At 37.9% G+C, this 21694-nt stretch overlaps 1 protein-coding gene across 4 annotated transcripts in view; it reads right to left on the reverse strand.

Moving 5' to 3' along the window:
* ZC3H12C (zinc finger CCCH-type containing 12C) overlaps positions 1–21694 on the reverse strand; it is a 66214-nt gene that overhangs the window by 26765 nt on the left and 17755 nt on the right. For 3 of the 4 annotated variants that reach the window (XM_072953843.1, XM_072953841.1, XM_072953844.1), the window contains one exon: positions 5471–6222. In XM_072953843.1, the coding sequence (XP_072809944.1) occupies positions 5471–6222 (752 nt within the window). Of the gene's footprint in view, positions 1–5470; positions 6223–11529; positions 11630–21694 lie in introns of those variants that run through there. The other variant, XM_072953842.1, reaches the window with a different exon arrangement.

Below are 21694 nucleotides of genomic sequence, written 5' to 3' on the forward strand. Positions count from 1 at the left end.
GACTGAAGAAATCGAGGACTTTCAGGAATCAAAGAGCACCGGCCTCCAACTTAACGCTCCCACCCCGCTGGCTCACAAGACTGAACGTTGTTAACGGCAGGACAAGTCATCTGAACCTAAAACCACAGGTAAATTAAAACTCTGGACTCGCTTGAGGAAAAATGAATGTAAACTGTCAGATAAATGTGGACAGAAACTAATTCTACACTCCACTGCTGAACTACCTCAGGTTTATTGGAATTACAGATTTTGAAGAATTGTAAAGCTACTTAGAAGAAATAAAAATGATGATTTCATGAGAATTTCATTTCAGAAACATGATAAATATTAATTATGCTTTATTTCTGTGTCTATATGTGGAGTACACATTGCCTGGTATATCTATATTAGCAATATTTGCCCTATCAAGGAAACAGGCTTATTTGCTGAGTGACAAATTTGCTGAATTACTGAGAGGTTTTTTGTTTTATTTTGTTTTTGCTTTAAGAATCAAAATTAACTGCAGCTTTTTATATGTTAGTCCAGTTCCACTAAATATAAATCTCATTCTGTTTCATATTCACAAACCAAGTTCTTTTTGAATGCTTAATATTTTATATGCAAAAGTTTAGGGCTTTCTCTAAACTTAGTTTATCCCCTTTCTATTTTTGAATCCTTATGTCCGCTTTGCTCCTGTAACTAGCAATGAAGTAGCTCTCACAAGTTATGCTAGACTACAGTCTAGGTATTTGTCAATTTTGGGTGAATGGCTTATTCTGCAAACTTACCCAGAACGTCTATCAATGTGGCACATTTTTAAGAGGATTTTAATAAGCTGAAAGTAGAAGCATGCTCCCCTGCAAGGCAACACAGGATCCCTGCAATTTGGGGAACTACACTGTATATCACGGTCATACGGCTTGTCCCTGGGCAATTTTGGAGTCATCCAGATCTAAGAGCACACGTTTCCTTTATGAAACTCCTTTTTGAAACATCACTGAAAATCACTAATGAAATAAACCTAAAGAATTAAAATATAAAGTATGAAATAGGTCAAAAGAATAAGACAGACTGCTAAATTGCTGTCTAAGTGTTGAATAAGAAAAACCTGGGACAACTAAGTTTTCATTACATTAGTCATTATGCTCTAGATTAAAATACAGGTGCTAGCTCTTTAACGTAATAACTAAGTTCCTGAGCACCTATTACATGCCAGGCATTTGGTATTAATTATCTTTAACTCTAGTAACAAGCCTGCGAGACAAGAGTTCCTTGCAATTCTGAAAACAGAGATTGGAGAGTTTAAACAACTTACTCAGAATCACAAAGGCAGTGTGTAGAGAGCTAATTTTTTTAAGTCTAGTTTGGTAATTTTAATAAAAATGCCTTTCTTTTTTACTTTTAGTTTACACCTAAAGAATTGTTCGTTTCAGTTCCACGGGCTAGCATTTCAATGCAACTGAAATATATTCATCTTATATGTGGAATACAGCTGCCTGAGAAATCAGAAAGGAAATAAAACAGTATTTTAACAGTATTTTAACAGTATTCTTAACTCACTTTCATATTTCTCATTATAATGTGTACACATTTATTATATAACAGGTTTGCTAAAGTACCATGAGTAGGGCATTAATTTAAAAAAGTAAAAGCATGCTAGTTATATTTTATGCAACAGGAAATGGGCACAATCTCTCTGCATTTTTGTTTAATTAAGATTCTGAATTTGAAGTAGTTATGTATTTCTAAATGACTTTTTAACTTTATGTAGCTCTCATAAATGGCAGAATGTAAAAGTTTACTATGAATTTTCATGAGTTCTGACACTTTCAAAGATATGGACGTGGCACATTTCATGGTGACTGACAGTACAATGCTGCTATAATAAAAATCTCCTGTCAGCTTCTCTCCTGACATGTCTGAAGCCTCTCGGTTCACGAGTCAGATTAAAATACGTGCTGGAGGGAGGAACCAAATCTATACTGTCCCATCTTTACAGCAAAAGAAACAGGATGGGGACAAAATGGTGCAGGGGTAGAAGTTTGTTTTTAATAATTACATATAATAGGTTGTTTGAAATGCCTTAATCATGCCATTTTTTTTGTACCTCACTATGAGGAGTAAGTTGGGAGTTTTATGCAAATTTTCAGTTATCCAGGTACTTTTCATTGCCCCTGGGAACCAGGCTGCAGTCATGTGAGTTGATCCAACTGTGACATCCTTTATCTAAATGATAGCCATTTAAAACAATTCATTTCTATGGGCCCTAAGTTTTATAAATCTCATGCTGTTTTTTCCCCTCCAAGGTCTGCTTCTGCCCACCCAAAAGTCTATTTACCTCCAATGCCCAATTCTCCACTTGTATCTTTCATGTCTCCTCCTTCAAAAATTAAACTCCCACATTGTGGTTGCGGAGACACGCTCCCATCCCCCCTCAGCGAATACAGTTCCATTCTTAAACATAAAACTAATAAACCCCTTCCTAACTCTTCTGCCTCCTCCTTCTGCCCTTCCTCCTGTCAGCTTCCTAGGATAACAGTCTAGCTCTGTTCCTTCATTGCTTGACATATTGTAGCTGGGCTTCTGTCTCTAACACCACGCAGCTTCCCGGCCGTCACGCCCTTGGGGCTTTTCAGTGCTACTCTCCTGAGAGCCTCCTCTTCCTTGAGTCTATGGCATCTGTACGCCTCTCGGTTTTTCTAGTGCTGAACATTTTTTCTAAGACTGGTATTTTTCACACGACTCTTTTCCTGGATCACCACTTTCTTCTAATCCACACTTTTCATGTTGAATGGTCCTCAACACTGGCTGTGCATCAGAAATACCTTTGCACTTGAAAAATACTGTATAGTAACTTGGGTTGTGCCATGTTTCCAAGAGCTGGGCCCTGGAAGATGTATTTCTGAGAACCCCTCTGGTATCTCTGGTATGTGGCTCCGGTCTTCAGTGTTCTGCCAGGACCTATTACCTTCCTTCATTACTCTCTCGCTTGGCAATTCCATGGTGTTTTGGCTTGACGTATTGTCCCTCTGCTAAGGTAACTGCTCACTGGTTGTAGATTATCATAAGAAAATAATCATTTCATGACCAAGTTTGGGAAAGATTAGACAAGGGAGAGGTTATTTTATGGAAGGACTTCTCAAGGCAGTATGTATACTGCATACCTCTATGACACTCAAGGCTCTTTCTACTCTGTTAAAAAGAGTTGTTTGCGTTCAAATTGATCTCCGACCTCCTAATCATGGCTAGATTATTAGTTTAAGGCACAACTCTACTCTTGACATTTCTCCCCTCAAAAATCTTCAGTTGCCTTTGGATTAGAGCCAAGTTTAAATTCTCTAACTTGGCATTCAAGGCCTTGGAATAACTGCCTTCAACCTTTTCAACTTGATTTTACCTTTCATTATATGATGAAAAGTGAAGTCAGACATATTTGGGTTTGAATTATGTTTTTTACCTTGGATAAGTAATTTAAATACTGCAAGTCTCATTTGCTTATAAACGAAAGGATAACCTTTTTAGGTGGAAGCAGTATTATTTTGAGGATGACAAGTTGGCCCTTCTCATACCCTGTGCAGAAATACTTGGTATCACCTACTAAAAAACAGTGGTTCTTAAATTTCAGTATGCACCTATATCTGGGGGGAACTCTAATTCAAAAAGATGTACAAACCCCAGTGTTCCTAGCAGCACTATTTACAATAGCCAAGACATGGATGCAACCTGGATGTCCATCAACAGATGACTGGATAAAGAAGATAGACAGACACACACACACACACACACACACACACACACACACACACACACACACACAGGAATACTACTCAGCCATAAAAAAAGAATAAAATAATGCCATTTGCAGCAACACGGATGGACCTGGAGATCATCATACTAAGTGAAGTAAGCCAGAAAGAGAAAGAAAAATACCATATGATATCACTAAACTTATTTACAAAACAGAAACAGACTTGTAGGCATAGAGAACAAACTTACAGTTTCCAGGCAGTTAAGGGGATGGGAAGAGATAAACTGGAGTTCAAGGTTTGCAGATAATAACTACTTTAGATAAAGCAGATAAACAATAAGTTTCTACTGTATAACATGGGGAACTATTTTCAATATCTTATAGTAACCTATAATGAAAAAGAATATGAAAAGGAATATATATATATGTATATGTGTGACTGAAACATTATGCTGTACACCAGAAATTGATGCAACATTGTAAACTGACTACATTTCTATTAAAAAATTACATTTCAGTAATGCATCACTATCAGCAGGTGTATCTGTTACAAAAGGAGATGTCTGGGCTACACCTTGATCTGGGCAGTGGTAGGTCTATGTGTGGGCTTGGTAGGTGTCTAGAACTACACTCTCCAATATGTAGCCAATCGCTACAGGCGGCTATTGGGCACCTGTAGTGTGGCTCTTCTGAACTGAGATGTGCTCTAAAGGTAAGATACCCAATTTTAAGACTTAATATGACAGAAATAATGCAAAAATCTCTCATTAACAATTTCTTTTATTGAACATACACTGGAGTAATAGTTTGGCTCTATTAGCCTAAATAAAATACATGATTCACGTTAAATTTCACCTGTTTCTTTTAATTTTTAATGTGGGTACCAGAAAATTTTAAATGACATATGTGCCTCACATTATAATTCCATTGAACAGCACTGTTCTAGAATGCACACTTGTTAGAACAAGTTCCCCAGATGACTCTTTGGTAGTTATCCTCAGATCACCTTGAGAAACAATATATTAAGAAATTCTAAGCTTTCTGAAAGAACTGATGCCTATATACCTTTATATCCCCACAGGATTCTAAACACTGTGGGCAGTTAGCTATACACTAATTGAATGTAGATGCACTTTACATCTTAAGCCATCAAAATTCATTAAAAACAAAAAAAGCTCATTGGGAGTTTTGTTTTTGTTTGTTTTTTCTCCCAGTTCCTAAAAAAACTAATTTTGAATTACATTTCTTAAATGGAAATTATAGCTGAAGTTCTCTGAAATTATAGCTTTGATTTGTTCCCAAATCAATAAAAATAATTTTCTAAGAAAACTGGGATTCCTCCTCGATGGTTATGTGACTTCGTGTAGAAATACACTGTTGATCTCACCAGATTCCAAAATTGTTGAGTATGATGATGCTCAAGTTCTTCAGTTAAAACTAGCGTTTACCACTAAGCCAGAACATGTGCTAATTTTTATATCCCAGCAACCTAGTTAGATGAGCGAGAAAAAGAGACCTATCTAGGGAAAAGGGGGGTCCTCATTTAGGGACAAACGGAGAGAGAATGGCCAACCGCCCTGGAATAGAGAGACAGAGAACTAAGAGAGACACAATCAGAAACGTGGAAGCCAACGCTGGGATGCAGAACCACCTTGGCTTTAATGACTGCTAGCAGAGTCACAAAATGAGAAGGTAAGTTTTAAAGACCGTTGGGCGGTGATCAGCGAAGGTTTCTCCACTTACCTCATTGCCACGTTGCTGCCGTCGATGACTATCGGTCTCAGGTTCTCCCCGTCATCTGCTGCCACCTCTTGCATTGGAGATTCCGACCGCTGGGATTCCAGGGAAGACGTTTCCCGCATCAGACTGGTGACTGTACTAACCGTTTGTTCAGCCTCACTTTTGTTTCCGAGTTTGACAAGTTCCCCCAAAATGTCATTGATTAAAGCGTCGGTACCGAGTTTGTTCAGCACGAGCTGAACCTGTTCTTCAGAGTAACCTAACTTCAGTGCAAACTCCAGTTTCGTTTGGTATTCTCGCACCACATCAGGGGGCTTCCTCGCCTCCTTGGATGTCGCCTGGGACTCCTCGGGTTTAAAGTCTTGCAAAACGTCACTGCGTTTGAGGATGTGAGGCTCCAGGCAGGGAGACCGACACAGCTGTCTGTGGGTCTTGGTTAGCGAGCATGGCTCTGCTGGGGCGCTGCTCACCGGTTCTGACTCATTATCGGAGTTGGTGCTTTCTTCAGAGTCACCAGAGCTCACATTCTCTTCAGACACCTCTTTTTCTTCCTTCCCAGAATGAACTTTATCCATTGTTGGTTTTTCTACCATTGACCAAGGTACAGATGCACTTACACGGGGGTCAGTGCTGTCCACATGAAGGTGGTCGAGGTCATGCCCCGGGTGATCCTTCAAGCCCATGAAGCTGTTATGTGTACTTGACTCCACTTTGCTGTTTTTTCTATATTCTTGAATGCAAAGCACCCCGTATTCCTAGAGGAAAAAAAAGTAGAATACTTAGAATCCCATACTGACTGGTTCGTTTCTGTGTCAATAAAGAAGTTGGGAGAGAATTGCCAAACCACCGAGTTATCAACTTTGTGTTTCATCTGCATCCTCTCATCCTTCGTTAACACCCTTCCAAACAGTATCATGCCCAATTTTTTAGATGACGAAGTTAGGAACCAGAAAGGCCAAATATCCCTCCAAGGCAACAGAGTGAACAAGCAGAGGAATGGGGTTTTTCACTCCGTTTTGCCCGACTCCAAAACCCATGCCCTTTCTGCTGCCCCTGTGGCTTCTCAATCTTGATGGGAAAGATTTTCCCACAGTTAGAAAGGCCCACGTTTCTAGAGTGACACACAAATATTATTTAAAAAAAGCACGTTTTAGACATGCTATGACAGGTTATGTACATTTCCTCTAAAAGATTTCATAGAAAGTTGCAAAAGTTCTTTTAAAGAGAAAGTCATATGGCAAGGAAGACCTTAAGTTTTTATAATTTAAAAGTTATTGTTAATTTGGATCAATCTTCACAACAATCTGAAGACTTTCAAAATTAATTTAGGTACTGTGATGAAAGAATACATATTCTACAACAGCCAGCAAAGAATTAAAATAATTACAGGGTGAATTACATTCCACTTAAGAGATGAATAGTTTTGCCCCAATGATCTTTATTTTGTGAACATTGAATACAGTAACTGAACACAATTCTCAGCATCGTGCTACCCTTATTAAGTGCCAGGAATACAACCGTCTTTTTCATTTCAGGGGAAAAAGCTCTTTTTATTCTGTGCGTATTTATAAAAAGCATAGAAATGGCCAATTTCACACAAAATTAGCAGCAAATAATTAAGTACACTGAATAAATGGTATCTTAATTTCTTGAATTTTATGGCAGAAAATATTTCTGAACTCATTAGCTAACCATTGCCTGCGCCTGGTTAAAAAGTCATCTTTTCTTCTACTTTTCCCTTACAGGAATGCTTTTACTGTTTAAAATGCTCTTGCTGTTTTACCATCTTCCTTAAAGTCTGCTGAGAATAACTGTTATTTCTCTGTCAGGAACAGGCTAGCAAAATAAAATGATTTTCTCTCGTGCTTCATTGTCAGGACCACATGCACATCAGTAGTTTACTTGTTAAGGCAATGCCAGTGCTCCATCCATGGGTAGCATTAGTAAGCCGGTGGTGGCTGAATTTGAGACTGTCATAAAACACCTATTTAAATAAACTAAAAAAGAAAATTGGAAAAACATTTTATTCTGCAGCTCTTCAACATTTTACTTACACTAGAAAGGAGCTATTTAAATGTTAAGAGAAAACGCAGAGTGATTTTCTAAGAAGCCACACATTTGAATGCATTTCGTGAACTTATTAAAGAGTGAAGCATTTCTACATAATGAAATAAATTATATAAACTACGGTAAACACTAGAGAAGAGAATATTTGAGAATCCTTAGCTTGATAACAATACACTTAAAATTCCTTCAGTGAAGAACTCCTACACACTCCTCCAGGAGTTTCTTCCGGTTTTATCCCTTGAGAAGACAGATAACTCTAAACAATATCACTGTTCTACTAATATAGCATTCATTAGTTTTAAAGAAACATCACCCTCTCCTGGTTCCTGACTGCAAAACTGATAAAAAGAAATATTCCTTAGAAGATCTCTATATCCATCTGCTCCATTATGAAGCTGTATCTGTTTCAATTTTTTTTCTATTAAAATGGATATGCATGAGCCCAATTATTTAGAATTAAAGGAAGGGATTTTGAAAGCAAATCTTCACACTCAGTGATTTATTAACTACTGTAATATACTGACATCATGAAGCAAGTAACAAATCACAACAGCATCCTAATAAAACGATACAGTTAAAAGAAAAATCTGCACTGTGGTCTTCGTAGGGCTCCCACCAAAAGTATCTTAAACAAGGAAAACCTATTGGAAGCTGGGCTGCCTGGCAACCAGAGCTGGTTGCTAAGCGGCACTCTGTTAACGTGCCATCATGAATGCTAGCGCAGTGAAAGAATAATTTGGTATGAACAAAAGCCTATAAAAGAGACTGGGACTTAAGTGCGTCTGGTTTACCCTCCGAGAACAATGCAGCTGCCAAACCAATCTGGAAGCTCCGACATCATTGTTCTGTAAACCCCACAATCTGCTCTGACTGCAGGAAGTGCATTTAATGGGCAACATTTTTGATCTCCCCTGAAAAGTTTGGGTTTTGCATAAGTGCTGTTGTGAGATAATTCTTCAAGATAATGAATGACTCACTGACCAACTCCCTGAACTGAACTAGGAAATATTATTTTAATATTGGGCTGCAGTATTTTTCCTTTGGACTGTTTCAAACAAGATGAATATTTTATGAAAAATACAGCCAGTGGGGAACATTAGAATGAAATGTTATGTTTACAGAATAAGTGAATTATTTTTAATTTTCACATTTTTCAAAGAGGCAAAGCCAGACACTATAAAGTTTTTAAACTGAAAATTATCCACCCTAAAAAAGTATTTAAATCTTCCTGTATCACTTTCAGTCTAACATAAAAAAGTGCAGGTGACTCTGCGTAAATCTACTTTCCTATGTAATTTTATTATATGGCTAAAATGATTAAATAGAAAAAATGAGGTTATCAGTTGCTTGCTTTTTATAATATTAAATCAGATAAGCTAGCATTTGTATTCAAATATATTTAGTAACTACCACACACATTTAACTTGTGGTGATTCATATAATTTATATATATTATTTAAATAAAAAGCTTCCAGGTGGGCTAACAAGATTTTTAACATTAAATGTAAGTGTAAGCATGATCTACACTACTTAAAAAAATTAACACCTAATTCTGTTAGGCAAAATAACTTTTAAAATATTCTGGTTGAACTTTTTTTTCCACACTGACAGGCCTCTCTTTATCTTCCAGATTTCATTGGTTACCACAGAGAAAGTTATCCAGTGTCATCTTGTACTAAACAAGCAGTTAAATAATTTTTAGTTCCTGTAAATCATTTGATTAAATATGAAATAGTGCGTAGACAAATGAGTCCAATTACCAGGCTGTAAGCTGCATATGTTTTCTCCATTACATAATACAAATTTGAAATAACTTACTTTTATTGACCCAAGTGGTGAAGATCTGGTTTTTAAAACTTTAGTCTCTAAAACGCTGCCTTATCTACTTGTAACTAGTACAAGACTGCCCTGACTTCCTATAGCACTAAAAAAGAATTTGGCAACATTTTGAAACCAACCAATAAAAAATTAAATGCCAGTCTTAAGATTTAAAAATTGATAAAAATATTTTCATAGGCTACTACTTAATGTAACGTAATGTGTAAACTTACAATGCATTATTACAAGAAATCTTATGACAAAGAATGGTATATGACTTTTATTTTTGTTCAGTGCCTTAAAAATGATCGATATAATTTTGAAAAAGATAACAAAGACTCCAATAACATCACAAAATTTACTTTTACAGGCAAGGGAGAAAACACTTTTCTCCTTCATTTCTAAACCATTTATTAGACTTAAGTTTTGCCACTTACTCAACTGCAAACGCATATAAATCATCCTTAAATCAATCGGCTATAACTAATAAGAGTAATTTATATTATAAATTAATTTATATTTATTATTTATAAAATTTACCTCATTTTATAAAGAAGCAGCATAAAGTAGGTCAGTGTTTATACTCCCACAGTTATCAAAAAACTCCAAGAAATATGGCTTAACTTTTAAGTTTTATATCAGGGACCTAACTGGCCTTTACATACTATATTCATGAACACAATAGAGATTGGGCACACATATAATGGTCTGAAAACAGATTTCTACACTTATAAAGCTGTAGATTTCCTCCAGATATTGTACTGGAAACTAAAATAACTTTTCTTACTGAAGGCCTAATAAATTAAAAATCAAATAATACTATATGTTGGAAAAGAACTAAATTTTCACACTGATATTGTAGATGGTAAAGCGTAACTAATTATTTTAATTGCCAAAAAGAAGCTTTATACTAGCTAACAGCAAGTTTAGGATATAATGGCTATTTACTAGAAACATGTTGTATATACACACATTCCTTGATTTAATAAGCATATTTTCTGAAAGTTCTCATTAGATGACTTGGATAATCCTTCATCTCAAATCCAGTAAAAAAAAATTTTTTTTTAATACTCTAAGGAACATCATATTAATCAGGAATATTAGACCATAAACTTGTTAAATCAGTTTGTTTGTGTTTGCAAATGTCAAGTTACAATGCCATAAAGTGGGTTCTGGTTGTTACCCAAATGGTAACAGTATGAGAACAATGAAAATAAAATAATGAATATGTAATAAATACCCACTGCTGTAGTCTCTGCGTATTTAATTACCATTGTATTTCAGGGTGCTGTTGTCTGCATCCCTCCAGCTAACAAAAGAAGGATGTCCCTTTGAACAGATTGGTTAATGCTCTGGGGCAACAGATGTCTCCTGGAACTGCAGGAGACCAGCAACTGGTGGCCTGCCCATCTTCTGAAAACTTTCAATAGACTTATGCATATGTTCACACAATAGGGCATGTGGTAGAAATGAAAACCTCTTTTTAACCCTTTATGCGCTTTCTTTCCCTCCCAACTGATAGATGAAAGTCTTTGTCTCCTCCTCCCTTCCCCATTATAGAACTCTTGAAAGCAATAGTTCTCGGAGTGACATCTTCCATCTAATATGTGAAACAAATGCAAGGGGAAAAATAATGTAGGGGGAGAAGAAATTGGAAACTGTACACGAATATTGAAACTGCTGACGAAGTAACTGAATGCTTAACCATCATAATTAAAACAAGCTATTTGAAACATCTACATCATCAATCCATCACAAGCTCGATTTTTAAGACAATGGAAAAATCTATCAAATCTGACTCATTTTACAGCATCCAGGTCTGACAGTGACACCTTAAGAAACCTAAGAATGTGACATGAAGATAAAATCTAAATTCACTGTTTATCAAAATATCAGAACCTGTTGTAACGTATCTTTAAGTCCCAAATGATTACATGCCATGCAAATGTTCATGAAGCTGTAATATTTATATAACTCCAGAATATAGAAATGTTAAAAAAAACTGCTTCACAGACATATTTTTACAGAAAGAATTACATTTTCTGGGATTTTGGCAGTATGTAATGATTTGCAGGCTTTCACTTGAGGTGCGGTCTATCCTTTACAGAGCTTAAATTAATACGCTGAGTATTTAGCAAAGTTTAACTTCCAAGGCATTAAGTAGCACATATACTCACGTTAGCAGGAAAATACAAAGACATTGGTTTCTGTAGCAGCTTCAGCAGTAACTCCTTAACACAATTTCAGCTGCAGACTTGCAGGCGGGCAAGAAGCACATTGAATGGTTGAACAGATGGAATGGCAGTGTCTTTGCTTAACCTATTACCGAGTGGAATCACAGCCAATCCCAGGCCAGCGAGCTCACAATTAGTGGGCCAGGCAGATGCAAGGCAACCTCAGCAGCCTGCGTCAGGTTCGCAGGTTTCTAAGATAAGCAAGTTGATGTCATTGTCGGGTCCGCCCGGGGCGGCATGTGTATTAACGAGGGGTGTGAGGCAACAATGGGCCATACAAAGCCGACTAGTAGGCAGCTGCTCTTTGAGAGCAGAGTCATTAGGGAGCAGCCTGCCAACAAGAAACACCTGGCTTGGGCAGACTTCGGCTTCTCCTCCTTGTGTTTTTGATGCAGGAAACAAAGAAACCAATTATATTTTAAAGTAGTAAAAGTTGCATGTTTCCAAAAAGTTGAGGCTACACTCTGGTCTATTAGCTTTTTGTTTCTGAGAAATAAAGAAAACGAGGTGTGTCAAAAGTAGCAATTAGCTACGGCAGCAAAACCCCGTTTCTTTAGTAAATGAGTTGCTGGTGAAATGAGACAGAGGTTACAGTAAAACTATGTCCCTGGAAACACTGGGAAATCTAAGATATTTGTAAGTATTGGCTGATTTGTTGCACGACAATAAAATGAAAAAAAAGAGATGAAAATAAGATTGCAAGAGAAAAAGGTTTAAGAGCCTACAAACAGAATTGATTTTTTAAAAGTTCATCAAAAGTACAGCATAGGGAGAGAAAACAAGTTTGGTCCAACTTTGTGCCAAATGAGTCACTGAAACTCTGTATTTAGACAAAACTATTTAACTTCAACATAAAATCACCAGAACGACCCACCTTACATACGACAAATAGCAGTGTAACGTTATTTTATTATGGATACTAGTTAATCGTGTAATCAAATAAAAGCAAAATCTTTTTATTTTTTATGTTTTAATATACAACATGATATGAAGCCTGCTAAAATTATTTGTATTTCATAAAATTTATAAAATGTAATACTCAAATTTCAGTTCAGGAACAAGTTAACTTTACAAAGAAGAGACACTATAATATTTTTGAAGGCTATGAAGTATACAAAAATCAGCCCCGTCAGTGAGGAGGCTTGTTACCCCTAATTTATTGCAAAGTTCCAGACTGCAGTATTTATAATGCTATAATGGAGTACTTACTAGCTTCTGACACTTGCATAAATTAGTATCTTAAGCGGCCTCTAATTATGAAAAAATTCAATCAAAATTTAAAAACCATCAGGTGTTGTGAGACTACTTCCCTACTAAAGAAAAAGGAAATCCAGAGCTACTCTACCACCTACTTACGTGATGTAGAGAACCCCCCCCACGGGCATCCCTTCCCATTCCAGTGCAAATTAAAAGAGTGATGGCAAAGAGCTCCTCTTAAAACACAATTTTCTGATATAGGCTGATTTATGCAGAACCTAGGCTTGCCCATTATATAATCATGAACTCTTAAGGGTATAAAATTTGGTTAAAGCGTCCCCAACATTCTAAATCACCTCTTTTGTCACACACAACCACGGATGCTTCTCACAATTAGGACCATTTGTGAATACCTGGAAAAAAGTTAATATTGGTTGGGACTCTTGGCCATTTCCCTACTGTGAGACCTCTACAAAATCAGAGGAAAATCTATATGGTTAAAAAATTTTCAATTACCTCACTGAAAACGTTCCTTATGCCTAATAAAATGCCAAAAAATCGTTGCTGTTTCCAGAAAGAAAACTAAAATATAAAGTATGGTGTTGTAGATCACCATTTGTCTATATTTTTCCTCAAAAGAGCTTAATTAATATTCTATGAAACTATGTCATTCCAAAAATGTTAGAAAAATTTAAAATCCGTGAAAATATTTTAAAACTAAATGTAACTATTAGATTCTGAATGCCAAATTAATGTCTAAAGCAAGAACTGTTATTTTTCTGCCAAGGGTTACAGTAATGTTTTAGTAACAGTTAATCCCATGGTCTAATTTCATAAGCCTATTAAAGATCAAAATAAAGCATTTCTAATATAGTTTATTGCAAATTATAATATGAATTACACAGAGTTCAAATTTTATGTCTTGGGTAAGCATATGAACACCACACAAGAAAGTCAGAATTGATCCTTTTTTTCTTTTTTTTTTTGGTGGTGTGGTGGTACTTTTTTCTCTTTTTTTTGAAATTTCATGAGTGAAAATGTACCATCAAGTCTGAAAAGAGAAAAAAGATAAACCACGGTCACTAGAATGGTTATAGTAAAGGTACTTCTGGTAAAACTGAATTTGACTAAATAAGATTAAAAAGATGAAAAATATAACATATATTCATGCAAAGTAGTGACAACTAAGACCTAATAAAACATGAGCTGTACTGACAGGAGACCGTGAGGTCAATATTTATGAATTTACATTAAAACCGTTTCCCTTTGTATATAAAAAGGACACTCTTTAGTGTGAATAGACAGTCTCTCTTCCCCTTGGGGCTTGCTTTCTTCTCTTTACCCCTTTGCGACTATAGTGACTACTTTATAGCTTTAATTCAGGAGGAGGAGGAATATTCCGGCCACCGTGAACACAAAGCATAAGAGAAAACTCCCCGAGAGCTCAGCAGGTTGCCTGATCCCTAGCACTGGATTAAGCTTCTTCGCAAACAGCAAATAAAGGCAGTGATCTGAAAAAGCTAATCAGATCCTGCTGTGGTATTTAGACCATCTTGGTTGCTAGTATTGGATAACGTTAAGCACATTAAAACATCTGTAGGTGGAAAGAGGCCCTCGGCTGCCTTTCTTAGTCACAGGGCCCTGGTCCACTTCCCGCTGCAGAGAAGATGCCAACAGCTGTGCTGGGCTGTCAGGGTCACTGCAGTGAACGAGCACAGGGTGCAGTCGTGACAGAAGAAAACAAGCCAGTGTGGTCTGGGGAGAATGCTGAGCTCCGTCACTGTCAAGGGCGTTTCTGACACTGGAATCTTCAACTGTTTTCTCAGGTATGCACGCGAAACACCTGGGCTGCAATGCTGGTGTTTGGAAATCAATTCTCTTTGTCGGTGGTGATCCCAGCTGCCGTCCTTGTACCTTTCTCCTAACGTGGATTTGTTCTCCTTCAATGTACAATCTCTTTCGATCCCAACGATAGCACCTTAGAAGTAAGATTATTAAGTCAAATTTCCCCAATTGCTCCCACAAGGTTGAAAGGTTAAAATTTTAACCAAAAACTCGTATTACTTTTGAGAATTAAAAAGAAAAAAAAAAGCCCACCTACCAACTAACCCACCAGCCAAAAACCTAATTTATACACATGGTGTAGAAGAATGGAGCAAAACCAATCAGTCACTAACTCTAACCTCTGAGAGTAATTATACTTAGTAAATCAGATGGGCATGAGAGCTTTAATGGATTTCATTTCCTTGGGCTTAGATGACTTTCGTTTCTTAATTTATCTCCTTCCCTGAGATAAATTGAATACTCTCAAGTACATCCCTGCCAAAGTGATTTTCAGGGACACCACTCTTCGGCTTAAAAAAAAAAAAATCTTAGCAGTAGGTTACGTCTCTGGTCCTCTGCTTTGGTTTCAAGACTCTTTCTACAACCTGGGCCCCTCTGGTCCTGTAATCTTCTTTCTCACTTCTCTTAGGGGGAAGAAACAGCAAAAGGAAAGCCCCAGATGCTCAAACAACTGTCCCTTCGCCTGAGCGTCCTCTTGCATGGCCTCACCTACCCAGACCACATTTGTCGTTCTAAGCCCAGCTCAAGGCTTGTTTTTCCCAGAGAATCTTCTTGGAGTAGTCCAGTTCTTACTGATTTCCAACTCCTCTGAATTTCTATAACATGAGCAGTCTGTACTGCACAACACAGCAACTGTATATGAGCCAAGCTGTAAGCTTCTTGAGGGCAGAACCATTTCCTCTTCCATGATCCGCACAGACAAAACCTATACGGCAGGTGGCAGTGTGCGGGTCTCCAGAAGGCATCTGAGGGAAAAGGAGGAGCAGGGAAATGACAGGCCCCTGCCGGTCTGAACGCAGGCACTCATACGACCGGAACGCTCCCGGCTACTTTTTCTTTCTCTGTGTGCACGGTGAGTTCATCAAAGAGCCCACAGTGATTGGTAAAGTTCCTGTAGCCCTGGTTCTTCCGTTAGGGCTGCTTTCAACGTTCAGGGCAGCTGTGGAATTGAGTGAGCTTGGGTCTCTCAGGGAGGAGAGGCCTTTTCCCGCAGTCTCCTCTGGCTTCAGCTTCCCAGCTACAGTGGCGCCCCTTGGAGGAACACTCTGGCCTCTTCCTCCTCACTCGAGGATGACTGTCTGACGGGCGAGTCTGGGAAGACGAGCTGTGTAAGCGGAGTGCAGCCCCCTCCTCTGCGCGTCTCTCTTGCGATCTGCCCCGGCGCCGACGGCGCTTCACTGGTTTGCTCTCCAGCACTGCCTGAGATTGGCTGGTTAAGTCTTTCTGATTGGGGGTTCAGTGTTACTAAACCCTTTATGTGTGCCCTTAAGTCATGCTCTGCAGTAGCTTATCAAAAAAAAAAAAAAAAAAAGAGCTGCTATTTTGATGTCCATCTCCTTGGCTCCTTTGTCTATTTCTCAATTGGTTTAAAACTAAGGCAGGAAAAAGACCCCCTCAAACAACATTCAACAGTGAGTTTAGTTATAAAGAACTATTAGGGGAAAAAAAGGTGATAAAAAGACTTACATACATGAATGAACTCCAAACAGACCACTTTAAAAATACATATGAAGGGATAAAGTTAAAAAAGAGAAACAATTTTCTAACAAAGAAGAGTATGCTTCTCAAAGTCAAAATTCTTAGGATTTGATTATGAAAACATTTCAGGGCCATCTCATTAAGAGCAGATAACCCTTAGTTATCTTTAGGGTTCGGAGACAAATACTAAGTAATCCACAAAAATAGTGTTTCTTCCCAGTGGTCTAAAAACAAAGAAACTTTTATACAGTCACTTCAGGTGACAATATAACCCAATTCCTAAGACTTCAAATATTTCCCCATGACTAGCTTCCCATTAAGTATTTAAAAATTCAAATAAACAAGTCTTTAAAAAGATGATCTTCAATTCCTATGAAGACTGTAAATACTCAAGGAATGAGGACATTTAGAAAGGCTCAGGGAATACAGATTACATCCAAAACACTGACACACTAAGTTGCTAAAGCAGCTAATGTGTAGGGAAGCAGGAGAAAGAAAACTCCTGAGGGAAAAAGGACGTGTGTGTTTTTAAGAGGAGAAAGCACATGATACCATCCACAGTAACAAAACATAGTTATATCAAGTGTAACTGAAACCGAGGAAAAGCTAGCCAAAAATGTGTACTTTTATATAAAAAAAAATAGGAGACAGTCTCTGAATTCCAACATACTGGATGGTAGTTAAGCGGCATTTTATCTCTGACAATAATGATATTTACATCATTCTCCAAGCCTAGTCAGAACTCAACCCATCTGTCCCGATGCCGCTGCACTGCGCCGCCCACTCCCTACGGCGGCCCCCTTCTCTCCACCTGCGTGTGCTCCTGTGCACAGCATTTTATCTCGGGCTGCGGGTACCACCTGAAGATGCCACATGTCTTGTTCTTTAGGTGTTAAATAACTACTTAGCAAATGAATTCAAAACTGCTTGACCAAAAGCACTGTTTAAAAGTGAAATGGACAGATGCAAGCTAATAAATTGTATCGGAATGAAAAGAGGGCTCCATCTTTGGATTCCCTCTGTTCTTGGTCTCCAAGACAGCGTATAACAGTACACTACATGTAAAGGAGTTCCGGACAAAATAAAACACGGTAGACTGCAAATGATTTAAAAGGAACTGCACACCAACTATGATCCAACAGAAAGTTCTTTGTTAATTGTAACTTTGATATAAATTATTAATACGTAATCAAGACAGAAAATTGTTCCTTATATATCAACTCCTACAAGCTGGGAAAATAAAATACTTCAGTTAGGACTTCCAACAGTCCTCATACGACTGGTTTTTAATTATGGCATACTACTGATTTTAGACAGCTGTCCTGGTGTGCAAGAAACTGGAAAGCTTTGGGAGGCCAACAAAATGAATGGCTGTGTTAGAACAAGCTCAGTGAAATCAGCACAGAAATTCACCGCACGATTTTTCTTTAGAAAGTTCTATTTATGACAGAGAGTGAAACAGTAACTTAGATATTAAATTTAGAATTCTGAGCATTCAGGACAAGACTCTTTCAAAATGCAAATCATCATATACTATAAGTTAAATTGAGACGGTGAATCACACTAACCAGCTGCCAACACAATTTGACTGTAAACTCCTAACAGGCCAGGGACTCTTGTGTTTTGTTTTCTGCTGCATCTCCAGCATCAAGCAGAGTGCCTTGTAAACAACAGGCACTTAATAAATGCGTGCTAAATACAGAATAGCATTTCAGTGTCTGGGGCCAAAATCTCTTTCCCAGGTTTGTTTGTTCTTTACTTCCCTTCACATAACCTATGCTCCAGCCCAACACGAGGATTTAAAGCAGGGGTTCTCTCAATTTGGTTGCACATTGGAATCAGCCGGGGAGATTCCAAATTGGTGTCAGAGTCCTATCCCTAGAGACGTTTATTTTATTTTATTTATTAATTTTTTTTGGTCTGTGTGAAGCCTGGCCATAGGCCAAATGATTCTAACGTGTAGCCAAGTTTAAGAATGCTGAGTTAAAGTTTCCTTCTTCTAAAACATCTTTCTCGACAGCTTCACATGGTAAAATCTTACCTATTACTATTGAAGATACAGCTAAAACCCCAACTCTGCCTTGAAACCTTTCCTGGAACACTGTTAAAACTTGTCTTTGGATTATGTGGGTCTTGCACAGGGCCTGGCACATGGATAGGTCTTGATAAATGTCTGAGGGGTAAGTAATTCTGGGAGCAGGGCACATAGTAGAATCACAGTAAATATTTATTGGAAGAATGATGTACAGTTGGTCCTCATTTGTGGACACTGTACTTAAAATCTGCCTACTCACTAAAATTTATCTGTAGCTCCAAATTAATACTCCTGGCGCTTTCCAGCTGTTCCCACGGACACGTGCGTGTGCAGACAGGGGAAAGAGCTAGGTGCCCGAGGCACACATTCCTGCCGAGGCCGAACAAAGCTCTCATAATGCAAACAAGTGTCCTAAAAAGGACTAGTTGGCGCTCTGTTTTTTGCATTTTTGTGCTTTTCACTGGTGAATTTAATGTTTAAATGGCCCCCAAGCCTAGTGCTGAAGTGCCACCTACTCCTCCTGAGTGCAAGAAGGCTGTGGTGTGCCTTACGGAGAAAATGTGTGTGTTAGGTAAGCTTTGTTCAGACATGAGTTATAATGCTGTTGGCTGTGAGCTCAATATTAATGAATCAACAGTATATATTTAATAAAGCATCTCTAAACAGCTACACATGTACAACAAGGTTATGTATGCATCAGTCCATGGAAAGTTTTGACCGAAGGCTCAGAGGAACCGAATCCTGTATTTCCTCCAGGAGCAATGATTCAGTATTTGTAGCATATTTACAGAACATAACTACAGCTGAGCCTTGAACAGCACTGGGTTTGAACTGCATAGGTCCACTTGGGTGTGGAGTTTTTCAGTAGATGCACACGGTACCACATGATTCTCGGTTGGCTGAATCTGAGGATGTGGAACCCTGGATCCGGAGGGGTGACCATGAAATTATAGTCAGATGTTTTGACTGCACAGAGGGTCAGTGCCCCTAAACGCCTGCGATATCCAAGGGTAAACTGTTCAGGGAGAAACAAGATTGACTGTAACTTCATCCTCTCTTCAAACTCTTAGAGATTTTACCTATAATTTTTAATGCCAATTTCATTCAACAAATGGACACCTCCTAGGTGCCAGGCGCTGAGGATACAGCAAGAACGAAGCCAGTGCTGTCTCTCACCAAGCTCACAGTGTAGTGTGGGGCGGGGCAGAGGGAGAACCTAAATAATAAACACATGTCAGGTGGTGGTACCTGCTGTGAAGAAACTTTTAGTCAGGGAAGGCTTCTCTGATAAGGTGGGATTTGTGCAGATACCTAAATGAAGTGCAAGCAAATGTGTAACAGGAAGACGGTTAAGTACAAAGTCTTGAGATGACAACAAGGTGGCCAGTATAACTGGTGGCAAGTGTCCAAGGGGAGAAATCAGCAGACAAGGTCAGAAAGGTAAGGTCAAGAGAAGCCATGTCTTGTAGAGCTTTGAAGGGGAGTGCTGCTCAGTACTGCACACAGCATTCGAGTCATATGAGAATCTTGAAGATTCTGATTCAGGAAACCTGGTGGGGGGGTCTGAGATTCTGCATTGTAACCAGCACACAGCACAGCTGTTGCTGTTGGTCGACAGACCCTACTCTGAGTAGAAAGGAGGTAGGTCACAGTGAGGACATGGCTTTTATTGTGAGATGGGAAATTTCTGGAGGATTTTGAGTAGACGGAGTAACAGGACTGTATTTTATACTAATGTCTTATAAACTTGGGCTTACGTCCACATTTCCAGTTGTGTTCCATCAATCTTCTATTTTTGTGCCTGTTTCATATATTAAGAAATGTGGATTTCTTCCATCATTACATTTTTCCCTCGTCATTTTCATATTTTCATCCTGGCTACTTTTGCATGTATGTGCTTCCAGACACTTAAGAACTGTTTTGACAAGTTTTAACCAAAACTTGTTGGGAGTCTGATGGAGACTGTGTTGTAGTAAAACTTGCTTAAAAAGCACTGCTGATTTGTTACATGGCTTAATCAAGAACAATTTATTGAATTTCCTCTTTCAATACTGTTCCCTAGATTTCTTTGTAGAAGGCTTATAAATTTTTTTAAACTTGTCTTAAAATGTTTGGCTTTCGTTCCCGCTGCTGTGAATGGAGGTTTTATTTTCCTTCCTCCATTACATTTTCCAACTATTGTTGGTGTCTAAAAAAATTCTTCTTATATTTATTCTTTCACGTAAAACTTTAGTGAACTAGGATCTCTGTAAACTCTTAATGTTTCTATTCATGTTTCATTGAGGCTCTGAGGCATAATAATGTAAAATCATCAGATTGCCTCTTCCTTACCAATTTTTGTATCTCTTGCTCCATACTGTTGTCTAATCATATTGGAATATTGCATAACAATGGTTATTTTATGTTGTTCTTGATATTAATGGGAATGTCTTCAGTGTCTCATTACGCAATTACACTGACTGCTGGTTAGGCTGTACACGCACATACAGATACAAAATACAGAAACATCACGTTGTGCAAATCTACCTCCCCATGCTTCAGTTTCCTCACCTTTTACATTATTATATGTGCACATATATAAATGGTTGTTTTGAAATTTAATGAATAAATATAAAATACTCAACACTTGGAACAGCACACAGTAAGCACTCAGTAAGTGTTAGCCATATGTAACTAAGTGTTTATATACAGCTATACATACACACACCACACTATATATAGCCTTTAAAAAGTCATTTACAGAAATGCTTTCCTCCTACATAAAAGATGTAGGGAAAAAAATCAGGAATGTGGATTGCATTAAAATGATATATTAAGATGATTATGTAATTGTTTCTTTCAGGTACTGATATTGTGAACAATATTAATAGATTTCCTAATGTAGAAACATAATTACATTTTGGGAGGATTATATATGCTGATATTTCCCCATGAATTTTTATATCAACAACCATAAGATTGGCTGGTCATTTTCTTTACCTTATTTGCTTTGCCACATTTGGGCACCACTGTTCTGCTGATGTTAGAAAAAGGATATGGTATTCCTTCTAAACTTTTTCTCTGTGACAAACCAATTGTCCCATGTACCACAGGGAGCTAGACTAGACTGGGCCATGTGTTCTGTTCCTATATAAGCACCATTATTCCTAGAGATCTGATTTACTTGTATTCTGAAATGTGTCCCTGACCCCTTACTGTAAATTCCAGGGTAGAGTTTACTCTAGCATGGGGTCCAAAGAAAAGGGGACGGGCAAGAGGGAGACCTCATAACTTACAGACATAAAAATCAACCCTATATTATGCCCTCTTCCAAAAAGCACCCAAATATCCTGG

This window comes from Vicugna pacos, chromosome 33 (assembly GCF_048564905.1).
Source record: "Vicugna pacos chromosome 33, VicPac4, whole genome shotgun sequence".
Classification (NCBI taxonomy): Eukaryota; Metazoa; Chordata; class Mammalia; order Artiodactyla; family Camelidae; genus Vicugna; species Vicugna pacos.